The 14520-nt window shown below is 44.7% G+C and overlaps 1 protein-coding gene across 1 annotated transcript in view; it reads left to right on the top strand.

Annotated features, from left to right (window-relative positions):
* The first annotated feature begins 6063 nt into the window (after nt 1–6063).
* Pkd1l3 (polycystin 1 like 3, transient receptor potential channel interacting) overlaps nt 6064–14520 on the top strand; it is a 52879-nt gene continuing 44422 nt past the window's right edge. The window contains exons 1-2 of the mRNA XM_060393251.1: nt 6064–6361; nt 7788–7910. Of these exons, the coding sequence (XP_060249234.1) occupies nt 6064–6361; nt 7788–7910 (421 nt within the window). The remainder of the gene's footprint in view (nt 6362–7787; nt 7911–14520) is intronic.

The following is a 14520-nucleotide window of genomic DNA, read 5'->3' as shown; positions in this document are numbered from 1 at the left end:
AAGATCGTGCCCTTCCCAGAAACTCCCCCAGACCGAGACTCGTTGCAAAAGCAAGAGGTTTATTAACCATTGCACAATGGGGTCACCCCTGCCGGTCAGCAAAGAGTGGCACCAGGAAACAAAGGCCTTTAGGTTTTTAAAAGAAAAATTGCGGGAGATTTGAAGTCGTAGTTTGGGCAATTTAGGATTGGATGAGGAAGCTATAAAGTAAGATAATTAGTTAGTCTTAGGTGCTCAAGCTTGGCCAGTCCTGCCAAGTGTGGATGCAGCTGCAATTTAAGGTGGGGTGGGGGTGGTTAGCTCATCCTTGAAGATTAGGGGCTGCAGACTTTTGGCTGGAGGTCAAAAGCTACTCAGAAGAAGTCTGGGTTCGTTGCTAAGAAATGCTATCTCAAAGACAAGGGTCTGGTCCTTCTTTTGCTGAGTGAAGGTCATTGCTTGCCCCTTTTTTTATATCTGTCCTCACAGATAGGGTTACATTTTTCCATTCTCTGGAAAGGTACTAAGAGGCTTTAGCTTAACCTGAACCTAAAACTCAAAGCTATAGGCTTTAGAAGACATACAGGTTACAAAGTTAGTCTAACCCTTTCAATTTCATTCTTTTTAATGGCTGGATACTGTTCTGTACCATAGGTATATCCTGTTATCTCCATCTGTTTATTTGTTACTGATTCCATAATTTGGCTGTTGTGAATAATGCTGGAAAAACCAGAGATGTCCAAGTACCTCTGTTGCATGCAACTTGGATTCCTTTGGGAATATACCTAGAAGGGGTATATCTAAGATGTTTGGTGGTGATTCAGTGTTTGTCTCTTTTGAACTTGTGTTCTGTGAGTGAGAGTTCTGGCACCAGCCTGCTAGGGCTGTGGAGGCTGGAGGACAACTTTCAGGAGTAGGTTCTTGAACCAGGGCCTCCCGCTTCAGCACTACTTGTGGCTAGCTAGACTTGAAGCTTCCAGGAAGTCCCGTCTCTATCTCCCATCTCTCTGTAGGAGTGCTGTGATTTCAGAGGCTAGCCACTGTATCCCATAGGTTCTGGGGTCTGAACTCAGGTTATCAGGCTTTCCCATGTAATGGCTGGGACAGTTAAGTGTTTAAGGCTTAAGGCAGTGTTTAAAGGTTTCCTTTTGGCTGGATCCTTGTCAACACTGGAAACTGAACGCCAATTTTACTATGATTTGCATGTCCATGAGAGCTAAGGATGCTGGACATTTCTTGGTAAGATTCATTGGCCATTTGTGTGATTCTAGAAACCTGTCTGCTCATTTCATCTGCCCGCTTATTAATCAGATTAATTGCTTAGATTGGTATCTGTTTAGTCTTTAGTAGTAGTAGTAGTATTTGTTTTGTTTTGTTCGGGTTTTTTTGTTTTGTTTTTCAAAACAGGGTTTCTCTCTGTAGCATTGGCTGTCTTGGACTCACTTTGTAGACCAGGCTGGCTTCAAACTCACAGAGATACACCTGCCTCTGCTTCCCTGAGTGCTAGGATTAAAGGCATGCGCCATCACAACCAGCTCTATTTAGTCTTTTTTATATGCCGGCTATTAGTTCACTGTCTGGTAAATAGCTGGCAAAGCTTTTCTCCCATTCTGTGGTCTCTTGCTTAGTCTGGAAACTGTTTCCTTTGCTGCAGACATTTTTAATTTCGTGCTTTTAAGTTTCTTCCAGTTGATAATTTTTGATATTTCCTAGGTTATTGGAGTCCTTGCCTCTGCCGGTATCCTGAAGGGTTTTTTTCCCCATATTTTCTTCTATTAGTATCTAAGTTTCAGGTCTTTGATCAATTTTCAGTTGTTTTGGGCAGAGTAAGAGACTGTGATGTAGTTTCATTCTTCCACATGTGGGTATACAGGTTTCCCAGCACCATTTGTTACACATTTGAGCATCTTTGTCAAAAATCAGGAGACATTTGCTGTGGAGGTTTATTTCTGGGTTCTCTAATATGTTGTGGGGGTCTTTGAGTCTGCCTTTGTGCCAGAACCAAGCTATTAGTTAATGTGGCTATATAATACAGCTTAACCCCAGCTTAACCCCGTGCTGTGGTACTTTCAGCACTGCTCTTTCTGCTCAGGATTCTTTTGTGCCCCAATATCCATTAGGATTGTGGGGGGTTTGTTTCTTTGTTTTTGTTTGTTTGTTTGTTTGTTTTCTTTTGGGGTTTTCGAGACAGGGTTTCTCTGTGTAGACTCGGCTGTCCTGGATTTGCTTTGTAGACTAGGCTGGTCCAAACTCACAAAGATCTGCCTGCTTCTGCTTCCCCGACGGGATTGTTTTTATATGTCTGTAAAGAATGTCAGGGCAGAATGTCTGAGAATTGGATTGATCCAGTAGACCATTTTCAATAGGGTAGCCATTTCTAGAGTAACCTGCCAATTCATGAACATGGGATGTCTGCCTTCTAGTGTGGCCTCCCATTTCTTCTTCAGTGGTTTAGAATTTATATTCAGGAGGCCCTTTGTTACCTCAGTTAGGCTTATTCTTGGGTGGTGTGTGTGTGTGTGTGTGTGTGTGTGTGTGTGTGTTTTGTGTTATTTGTTGTTAATGAGATTGTTTCCCAGAAATCTTTCTCTGCATTTTATCTACTAAACACAAGAAAAACAAAACAAGTAAGCTAATGGTATTTTGTAGCTGGTTTGGTTTTTTGTTTTAATTTTATTTATTTATTTGTTTGTGTGTGTGTTTACCTTGGTACACATATGGAAATCAGAGCACAACTTGCAGGAATCGGTTCTGTCTTTTCATTACGTGGTTCTGGGGATAGATTTAGGCTGCCAGGCCTGGCAGCAAGCACCTTTGACCACTGAGCCATCTCACTGCTCCCCCAGTGGTTCCGGTATATTGATTTTTGTATCATGTTCTTTTCCTGAAAGTTTTTATCATCTAGAAGAGTATTCTGGTGGAATCTTCAAGGTCTTTTAAGTATAGGCTCAAATTGCCTGCATCGGGGATAATTTGAGTTCTCCCTTCCCTATAGCTCTCTTAGGTTGATGTAAATAAAAAAAATAAAAAAAGAGGTTGGACTATATAATGTTTATTGTTATCCCTAAGATTATCATGGCAGTATTTTCTAACCCCCTATCACAAATAATAAGACAACAGACACCTGTTAGATTTTGTAATTGCCTTGTTTACCTTGGGCCGGACTGAGATTCCTACCATTGCTGTCTGAATATCCTCAACATCCATCTCCCAGCCCCCACCCAATGCCATCCACCTTAATACTCCTTACTTGGTCTACTTTCCATCCATAATCCCATGATACTTGCTTGTACTCTTCATCTGGACCTTTTCACGCCATTATTGGAGTCCTTCCTCTCAGTCCACATGTTTTTTTTTTTTTTTTTTTTTCTCCACACTACCCATCATGGTGGCCTCCTTCCTCCTCTCTTACTATCTGTCTGTCTCCCATGATTCTCCTGTCATCTCCAAGCCTGGGAACCTTAGCCCTGCCTATCCCATTCTGCCTTGCCCAGGTATAGGCTGTTTAATCAACCAATCAGGTATGTCTAGGCTGGTTTACAAAACAAAGATAGGTGAAACCAGATCTTGAGGGCATCAGACAAACCTCCAACACTTTTATTTCCTCTTGCCTCATTGCCCTAGTGAATAATCCCAGTGCTATACTAAATAAAACTAAAGTGGACACCTTTTTATTCATTCCTGATTTTAGAGGAAATACTTTCAGTTTTCCCCACTTAGAATAACATTGGATATAAGTTTATCATAGAGAGCATTTTTTTTTTTTTTTTTTTTTTTTTAGGAAACCACGCATGTTTATACAATCTTTTCATTACCTTCTGCAGTGCTGGTTCTGTGGTTGTGAATCATTTAAGTACATTTGTTCTGTAAGCTTCTCACAGCTCCTTCAGCATGGGCAGAAAACATCACTGGGTCTGGTCATCTTGACTGTCAGACATTTGCTCTAAGGATTATGTTGCATCATTCCACGCCTTTCTGGTTTGAGGGTTCCTCTGTTTAGTCTGAGCGTTCTGAGTTCGTCTTTGTGAGTGAGATGGCCTTCCACTCCAGGTTCAATTCACATGTGCTACTCAGCCGGACCCTCTTCCGCTCAAGCTGTCTCTCTGTGGTGACACTTTTTTCTCTCATTATTAAGAACAATTATCTCATTTCTTCCCTATCTAGACCTTTCAAAGCGTGGGTCATACTATGACCTTCAAGAGCACACTGCGGTATTTTCAAACTGAGGGGGTATGTCCTCAGATTCTGTACTTGAGAGGATGTTCAGTTTTGATGTCTGCTTCTGCAATGGTTTTTAAAACTCATTAGGGCATTAAGAGCTGAGGATGTAGCCCAGTGGTAGAGCTAATGCAGGGGGCCCTGAATTCAGTTCCAGTGAACCACACACCAAACACAGCTGGGGAGAAAAATAAGCTTTATCTGGGCAGCTTAGATAACCATCTTAACCCTGAAAGCGGCCACGCATTTTCAGTACCACATTTGCTTGCATTCCTGGCGCAAAAGAAGAGAACCAGCTGTACAGATCAATGAAGGGAGAGCAGCAGGTGTAAACAAAGGTTTTTTTGGCAAAACAATAACCAAAAAACATGAGAGAATTGAAAATTCAGTGGCATGAAGCACCGTGCCTGTCACAGTCAAAGAAGGCCGTGTGGTTACAGGCCAGAACCACACAGATTTGCTGTTCGGTTCAGACAAGTGTGGGTTTTGTTGGTTTCCGGTATTGTTCATATTTAATTTGTATTCATCCTTTCATCAACTGTTTATCCGTCTTTTCTGATTGGGTAAGATCTTTAAAATACAGTTCATGCGTGGTTTTGGCATCGTGCGATTAAGAAACAGAATGCACCTGTCTGAACCAATCCCAGTGGCCGCAAATATGAAGGACGCACAGGCCTAGAGATTTATCAGCAACAGTCTTCCTGTTTTTACACGTTAAAATCCTGCTGGGAAAGGGATTCCTGCTGCATGAGCAGATTTCAACTGTTCTGTCACAAAAGCGTTTTCAAGCGTAGCTCTGTGCTGACAGACATGTTAATTTACTACATCACAGTCCCTAGTCTGTCCTGTAACACACTATGCTCCTTACACAAAGTGCATTATGAAGTACACGTTCTTTATATAACATATTTTCGAATAATACACATTGATGTTATATTAACGAGCGTCACGGCAGCACCTCCTCACACGAATGTATCCTATTCCAGTCAGGTTCACACTCCTGACTAAGATTTCTTACCTCTCCTTCTCCTCCCTCTCCCTAGCCCCCTGAACTTTCCAGAGCGTTTCCTCTACTGGTTTCAGATTGCCTTTAAATTCTAGCCTCGACCGATGAAAGGACCCGTGGGATAACGGGGTCATTTGCATCTCACTCATTGTTGCTTAACATGAAAACCTCCAGTTCCATCCAACAACGTACAAGAGCAACTTTCCCAGATTTTAATGATGGTCATTTGGGGGGAGGGGGGGCGGGGAGATGAAACCTCAGTGTAGCTTTGGATTGCATTTCCCTGGTTGCTAAGGACAAAGGACTGACGACCTAAAAGCATCAAGTGGACTGAGAAGCTCTGGGCAGGAAATTCAATGGACTGATGATACCCTTGGAAGCCCCTGATCCATACACAAAACCTGCTGCTACCTACCACTTCTAGACTATGGCAGAAATGACCTGCAGGTGGACCAGACTCTTCTGTCCCCGAAGTTCCCTCTTTCCACATCTTATAAAACCTGTGCTGCAAAAGCTGAGATCAGCAAGTCTAGGAGCACCGACTTGGAAATCCGCCAGCCTCTCCCTGCTGACAGATAGACTTGGCTTCCTAATGGACCTTTATTTGTTAAAGATACATCTGGTTATGTGGACACAGATGGAGGCATTGGTGGCCCAGCTCTAAAGTTCTGTTTGCTGTTTATTTGAAGCCGGTAGGCACTCTGTCTGGGCTCCAACAAAGCAAAACCTTTCATCTCCTTGGCAGGTTGTTCCCAACGCACAAAAAGAACAGTAGGCATGATTATCACAGAGCCGTATTTAAAAGGCCAGGCAGCTGCTCAGCCATCATGCATTTTTCTCACTCACAGTGCAGAGGGAAAATGCTCTTCCAGAGATGGTCCTGGCTCTTGCTGTATGTGAGAGTAGGTATCGTTCTGGGACCTGAACTGAGCGACCCTGAGCAACATGGGAAAAGTCATTGCTATCAGCTTCACGAACTTAACTGCAACTTCGATGAAGCAGAGCAGTTCTGCCACAGCCTGGGAGGACACCTGGCCCACACTTGGAACCCAAAGCTTCAGGCCTTCATCCAAAAGTCCCTGAGAAAAGAAACAATATGGTGGGTGAGGGAAAACCTAAACCAACTGAGGAAGCCTCCTCGGGGGATAACCCAGCCAGGTAGGGCTCTGGTGTGGTATTGAGGAAAGAAACCTCCTTGTATTTTGTTCTAGGGAGAAAGAAGGTGACCTTTAATCTTTCTGCTTTTATATTCAGAGAAAGGGCTGACTTAACAATCCTCTCTCTCTCTCTCTCTCTCTGCAGGTTTTCCACTCTCGTGCCACCGCCTTCATTTGTCTCTGTAGCAAAGGCAATGGGTCGCCCCCCCACCCAGCCCTGTTTCTCTATGTAGCCAGACACTGTTTCTCTATGTAGCCCTGGCTGTCCTGAAACTCATTTTGTAGACCAGGCTGGCCTTGAATTCACAAGGCTTGTGCCACCACCGCTGGGTGGCAATAGGCTTTTGTTTTGTTTTGTATTTGAGACAGTTTTGCTTTGTTTTGCAGGATGTCCTGAAACTTGGGATTTAGCCCAGACTGGCCTCCAACTCTCAATCCCCCGTCTCAGCCTCTTGGTTTTTGTCTTTCCAGGTATACAACTAGCTCAAGATCCTAGAGAGGAAAATCTTCTACAGTGACTTTCTTTGTTTTTTATTATTATTAATTAATTCAATTTACATCTCGGGCATAGGTCCCTCCCTCCTCTCCTCCCAGACCACCCACTCTCCTATATTCCCCCCCATTTCCTCAGAATAGGGGAACCCTCCTATCCAGACAGTCCATGCCCATCGATTATTTATAGAGGGGGAGCTAGATCCAGACCATGCATTGTCCTTGGTTGGTGCTTCTGACTCCATAGGCCCCCCTCTGGGCCCGAGTTGATTGGTTCTGATGGTCCTTGTTCCCACTCTTCCACCATTCTTTGTTATCCTTGCCTCCAAATTTCCCAAAACAAAAGCCAGGAAAGAAATTACCCATTTGTTGTCTTTCTTACAGAATTAGGTACTGTAATCTTGCCATTTTAGAGAAAAAAAAAATCCAAGAAATTATTATATCATCATTTCTCTGTTAATGTCTAGGTAATTAATTCTAAGCTCTGTGATTAAAAACATATAAATATTAAAGAGTAATCAATAATATGTAGGGAGAAGTCATAAATTTGCATTGGCTGGAAGCGAGATAAATTGGGCTTTCTTTCATAGGGAGTACATGTGTGTCACATTGGTGCCACAGTGTGTGTGTGGAGGCTAGGGATCAGCCTCACGTATTTGTCCTCACCTTCACTTGGTAGGAGGCAATGTCTATTTTGTTGTCTAGCCCAGGCTAGCTGCCCCACGGGTCTCCGGGACTCTCTTTTCTCCACCTCCCATCTCACCTAGGAGCGCTGGGATTACAGACACAGGGTGCCGTGCCTGGCTCCACCTGGGCTCTGGGGATTTGAACTCAGATCCTCACTCACACTTGTCCGGCGAGTGCCTTGCCCCCCGAGCTGTCTCCCCTGCCTGACTTTGAAGAATGAGGCTTAACTGAGTCTGGTACCCCTCCAGGAGGTGTCGCTGGCTTCAGGGCCCCGAAGGTTGACATGTGTAGCTCCATGGTCACAGGCCCTAACAATATCTACCCATGGTGGGACCATTGCCAAAATAAGCATCATTTCATCTGCCAGACTGGTGAGTGACAAAGCCACATCAATTTCAGCTTCAAGACTGATTTTAGATAAGGAATGCATGGGAGAGGATTTAGTTTAGTTTAGTTTGTTATTTTGTTTTGGTTCTTTTGAGACAGGGTTTCTCTGTGTAGCCTTAGCTGTCCTGGGCTTGCTTTGCCGAGGATTTATTTTAAATAGTCAGTAACGGACCATGGGGCAGATACACGAATTTCTCATTTTTGTATTTGAGTTATATTTTTTAACTTGTTTTGTGTGCCTGGGGTAGGGATACACATGACTAGTGAACATAGGGAGGTCAGAGGGTGTCTTGAAGGAGTCGGTTCTCTCCTTCCACCAAGTGGGTTCTGGGGTTTAAACTCCGGTCATCAGGCTCGGTGGCAAACGCCTTTTCTCTTCGAGCTGTCTCTCCAGCCTGCGATTTTTATTCTCATGACACCAATCCTCCTAAGACGCTGCCTCCCAAAAGCGAGTGATGCCTTCACGCATCTCACTGTGCTAGTTGCTGGTTGAAGTCCTCTCGTGGTTGACTCGGTTGAAGTGCAGGAGAAACTGAGTTAGGAGCTTTCACTTGCTGCATGTGAACCCCTAGTCTGGTCAGCACTGGACTGTGGAGACAAAAATGGGAAGGCAGACAGAATGTGGTATAGGAAAGTGAAAAGGCAAGAGAGGCCATGATCTCTTGGCAGTGTGCTTCCCTGGACCTGGAAGATCAGAACGTGTGCACCATTGTCTGTGTGTGTATGTGTGTCTGTCATTTTTATATATGTGCACATGAGTTCAGGTTCCTGTAGGGGCCAGAAGGCAGAGGCATTGGAACTCCCCCTCCCCCAACACGGGGGGCTGGAGTTATAGGCAGAGGTGAGCTTCTGAAAGAGCAGTGTGCATGCTTATCCACATTTTTAATAAGTGACGTTCCTGGCAGCAGCATCTGCTTTCATAAAGCACTTAGTCTTGGCCCAGTAGATTCTCAAAGTCCCTACAATATCTCAGACAATCTGGACAAAAATTTCATTCCACTTTTTTTTGGGGGGAAAGGTAGGCAGGGAAAAAAAAAGTCCCTTTGTTTGTAGCTCTGGCTGTCCTGGAACTAGCTCTGTAGAACAGGCTGGTCTTAAACTCAGAAAGATTCTTCCTGCCTCTGCTCCCGGAGTGCTGGGATTAAAGGCGTGTGCCACCATGCCCAGCCACTTCATTCTGCTTTTCAAATTTACAAATGTATTCTTGTTAACACGCGAGGTGTCTGTGGCTAATGCCGAAACAGAACTCATTGCAGTTCTCTCTCTCTCTCTGTCCCAATCGAAAGATCACCTTCCTGAAGTAACAGCAGTGAAAGCACTCATTGCCTCAATTTAGTAAACGGCTAGCTTCAAGCCCCTCGTTCTTCACCATGCCCCGTTCCTTGTGTTCATTCCTCCTTTGCCATCGCAGCTTGCTGCTTTTATTAATGAGGCCAAGGTAGTAAGGCTGAATCCCACACAAGTCAGCAGCCATTTTCTTCCTCCTCACAAACTGCCTCCAGCTGTATTACCATTGTGAGTCATCTGGGTCCTGACAGAAGATTGTTTGTCTGTCACAGCCCACCTCCATGTTTAAAAAAAAGCAATTTAAATTAATGTCGCCTACCTGATGACATAGACACCAGTTTTGAACGAGATTTGAGTGTTTGGGCACTCTCAAGAATTCTTGGCTTTGGACTCTGCAAACACAGTCCTCCCCACCCCTGTGTGGTCCCCAGCTTTGTTACATGTCCAAGGATGACCTTGAACTTCTGGCCCTCCTGCTCCTACTTCCCCTTGCCGGGATAACAGGCCTGCGCCACCACGCCCAGCCTGATGCCTTAACTTCTGTGCTTAGACGTGCACAGTTCTGGAAATTGCAACGGAATTATCTCTGCGGTGGCATATAGTCACTCTACTGGTGAATGAAGCAAAAATGAAGAACACGTACAGAGTGCTAGTCTTAAAAGATAGCATGAGAGTGTGTGTATGTGTCTAGAGTGATGGCTGGACCAGCAACGTCACTGTTGGGCTGAGGGTGTGACTCTGTGGTGCGGTGCTGGTGCCTGGACCACTGCCAAAGCCACTCCTGCCATTTCCGGACCCTGAGCTCAACCAACCAGAGTTACAAAACCACAAAGGAAAATGTGTTGTTCAGCATGTCCTTTCGTACAAGTATTTTAATCCTCTATTGCTTGCTCATTGGCCCAACGAGACCCAGTTCTAGGTTCCCTGAGTATACAGTCAAATGTGGCTATGGTCAGAGCGAAGGTCAGAATCCCCACATTGTCATTTAGATGAAAAGACTAAAAAATCTTTGTGTTTCCCTGATTGTCACTAGAGTGCATGCATGCGTGTGTGTGTACATGTGCCCATGTCGTGTGTGTGTGTGTGTGTGTGTGTGTGTGTGTGTGTGTGATGACCATTTGTGAGCTTAGAGATGATATCATAACCAACAGCTAAACCTCTGTGTTGGCTCCACACAGCTGCCTTTCCTCAGCACAGTGCAATCAGTGAGAGAACTGAGCGTGGTCCGAGGAGACATAAGAGAAAAAGAGGAGCACAGCCCAAGAGAAATATGTTCCCAGGTAATGTGTCCTTCTCCAAATGTGTGACCCAATCCTCCCTGGAGGTTCCTGGAGCAGAGGTAAATCTGAATGAGTTACTGCACCAGGAGCCAAGGCAGCGCCTGCTTCTGTCTGTGTATCTGATTTCAATACTGAAGTCTGGATACCTTTTCTTTCTTTGTGGTGCTGGCTATCAAATCCAAGGCTCTGTGCATAGGCAAGCACTCTATTGCCAAGCCACAGCCCAACCGCTATGCGTGCTCACTCTCTCTCTCTCTCTCTCATGCTAATTGCGGAAGGTGCTTTTGTCTGAAAACACTTCAGTCTTATATGCTGGCTGATTAGAGAGCGCACCAGACAAAGGGGAAAAATGAGACAAATTTATGGTAGATCTATCGATTACTCTTGAGAGAAAGAATCTTGTGAGAACATGTGTACATTAACACACACACTCACTACCAAGTGAAGGACACAGGTGAGATGGCTCAGCAGGTAAAGGCATGTGCCATGCCAGCTTGGTAACTTGAGTTCAATCCCATGAAAGACTAAATGAAGAGAACCAACCCCACAAAGCTGGGCCCCACACATGCGCTAACATGGCACACTAATAACGAATTAAATTTTTTTTTAACTTCTTAATATGGTTAATGTACCTCTTTAACCCCACACCCAAGATTTTCTTAGTCTAATCTGAGGGATATTATTCAACTCATAGTTTTTCCCCTGGCAGAACTGGAGAGTGAATCTAGGGTCTCACCCATACTCGGCAAGTGCTCAGCTACTCAGCTAAAAGCCCAGCCCTCTAAAATAGCACTTTTTTCATGACTTTTTAAAAACTATATTTTATTAATTCACTGAGAATTTCATACAGTGTATTTTGATCATACTTAGATCATCATATTTAGATCATCTTCCCTCTAACTCCTCCCAGACAGATTCCTACTTCATTCCTTTTAGATTTTTGTTGTTGTTGTTTTGTTTTGTTTTTGTTTTTCGAGTCAGGGTTTCTCTGTGTAGCCTTTGGCTGTTCTGGACTCCCTTTGTAGACCAGCCTGGCCTCGAACTCACAGAGATCCTCCTACCTCTGCCTCCCAAGTGCTGGGATTAAATGTGCGCGCCACCACCACCCAGCTGTTTTGTTTTTTTCTTAGCAATCAAGTCCGGTTGTGCGCCCCTGTTTTCCTGGGGACCTACACTGGTGCTTGGCTGACTTACTGGGGGCCACACTCTTTAAGAAGATGGACTCTCAGAGCTGACTTGTCCCCCAGAATAGCCGCTGCTTATAGCTGCCCGGCTAAGGGGAAGGGATCATAAACGCCTTCTGCCTCCACGCTAGAAGGTTGAACACTTTATCTTGGGCGGGTCTTGCACCAGCAACCACAGCTCATGAGTGCAGCGGTCCAGTCGTGTCCTGAAGACACTGTTTCACTCTAGTCACCCCTGTCCTCTAGTTCTCGCCATCTCTCTGCCTCCTCTTTCTGGATGCTGCCTGATCTTTGCTGGGTGGTGAGTTACACAGGCGCTCCGTTCGAGGATGAGCACCCCTGTGAGGATGAGCACCCCTGTGAGGATGAGCACCCCTCGGTCACTTACTCACTGCGCTCGGATCAGTTGCGAGCGTCTGAATTGACCGCCACCCTCTACATAAAGACACCTCCCTGATGAAGTCCTTTTATTATGTGTGTTTCACCTGCGTGTATGGCTGTGCCCCATGTGCGTGTGTGGTGCCCATGGAAGGTGTTGGATCCCTTGAGACTACAGTTACAGATGATAGTGAGCTGCCATGTGAGTGCTGCCAATCAGACCCGAATCCCCTGGCAGAGCAACCAGTGCTTCTAAGGGCTGAGCCATTAGGCTCCCTTAATAATCCTTAAGAAAAACAAAACAAAACAAAAAACAAATTCTTTTTTGCTATTGTTGTTTTTTTCAAGACAGGCTTACTCTGTAGCCTTGGCTGTCCTGGACTCAATTTGTAGACGAGGCTGGCCTTGAACTCACAGCAATCTGCCTGCCCTGAGTGCTGGGGTTACAGGCATGCACCACCATGCCTGGCTAAAAAAGCAAAAAGTTTTAAAGATTTATTTATTTATTAGTATACAGTGCTCTGCCTGCATGTACACCTGCACGCCAGAAGAGGGCACCAGATCTCATTTTAGATGGTTGTGAGCCACCATGTGAATGCTGGGAATTGAACTCAAGACCTCTGGAAGAGCAGCCAGTGCTCTTAACCTCTGAGCCATCTCTCCAGCCCCACCAAAAAAAGCAAAATTTTAACTCATTCCATGAGAGACTTCAGCCAGACTCCAAATGAGGGGTACCTTTCCTTCTTCACATGTCATCATAACTTTCCCTGTCTTTTAACACATCTTCCTGCCAAGATGTTAACCCAGGAAAGCAAGAGGAGAGAGTTTACATTTACTTGGTAACAAGCCAGGAGAAACACACTGAAGACAGAATCTTTGTAGTTCACAAACTCTCTGTAATGGGTAGTCCTCACTGTCAGCCAAACTAGGAGGCTGGTCACCTAGGAGACCAGTGATGGACAGTTCTGGGTATGTCTGTCTGTACCAGTGTTCCCACAGAGCATGAAGACCTACCCAGAATGTAGGGTGACACTGTCCCATGGATGTGGGGCTGCTCATCTGGAGAAAGCCAGAAAGCGCTGACTTTCTCCCCCTCTAATTTCTTATCCTCCATGCCACGGACCGGCCCAGTCGGGCTCCTGTCGTTCGTGGAAGAACAAGGCTTTAGACAGGAAGACACGGTTTTGGCGATGAATTGACAGACAGAGACACCTTGATGGTTTTGACTCTGCTGCAACTTTACTGAAATCGAGCTAGTATTTTTATAATGATTTCACAAAAGGCACCTTAAAATTGGCATACTTCCCAGAACATTCAGACTTTTACCAAGAATACAAAGTTTACATTTTAACTCAAAATGCAGTCAAACATAAAGCAGTGCCCACAAGAAATCTTGGCCTAAAAACTTTTTGATCAGAGTAAACAAAGGAAAAGAAACCTCAAATATAGTTTCATTATTGCTAACCAGTGAAGAGGAAAGTCAGGAGCTAAGTCAGATGCCTGCCAAAGTCTTTTTCTGTATCAAAATCTAACTACACCTTTGTTAACCATCCTCCCATATGTCCTCCTAAAGATTTATAAACAAGGCACTGAAGGGAAGGGAAACTCCCGCCAGCTGCACCTCTCATGCTATTTTTTCTTAAGAAGGAGCCTATTATTTTTTCACTATTTTTAATGCCTATTAATACTAAATCTAATTTATTACTTTTCTTAAACTTATTATTTTTATTAAAGCCTTTAACAATCTACTAATAATAAATTTCTTTATAAAATTAGTGCTGTTTCAGGAGTCACAGAGAAAGATCAAAGAATTCATTATTCCAGCCCCAGAGCCACAACTGAAAAAGCGTAGAAATCTCAGAACACGTCTCTTTTCCAAGTGGGATGAGTCTGCCAGGGACCTTCCAAGGGGTGAATTTCCGGAGAAAGCGTATCCCTTGCCCTGTAGCATATACTACTACGGCGACGCTGGCGTAGGTGTAGCACTCCATATGTGAACTACTGAATTGGATCAGCTACACCCGCACTGCAATGATGAGTCCCAGTAAACGTTTCTCACTTAAGTTGTTAGTGTCAGGCATTGTGTCATAGTGACAGGAGTAACTACGACTCACAGTGGGCCCTACAACTTCCTCGGGAGCCGATAAATTACTCCTTGTGCTAATTGGCTGCCTAAGAAAATTTAAGTGAAAAAACACAGAGGCTCTTACTAAATTAGGAGCCTGTGCCGCTCTGACTCCTGTAGCTGCTCCTGTAACAGCCATTCCCTGACCAGCTCTGCAGGTGGTCTGGACCACCAACACTCCTAAGTTACCTGACTGCTACTGGCCCTGGCTATCTTAAAGGAAAATGTGGGAGGAGAAAGAAAGCAATGATGAGGGGGCTGGGGACTTGGCTCAGTGAGAGAGTACTTGCCTAGCATGCAGGAGGCCCTAGGCTGAATCCCTGGCCACTGAGGAGAAATG

This window comes from Meriones unguiculatus, chromosome 10, assembly GCF_030254825.1.
Source record: "Meriones unguiculatus strain TT.TT164.6M chromosome 10, Bangor_MerUng_6.1, whole genome shotgun sequence".
Classification (NCBI taxonomy): domain Eukaryota; kingdom Metazoa; phylum Chordata; class Mammalia; order Rodentia; family Muridae; genus Meriones; species Meriones unguiculatus.
This window is presented reverse-complemented; position numbering and strand designations above follow the sequence as displayed.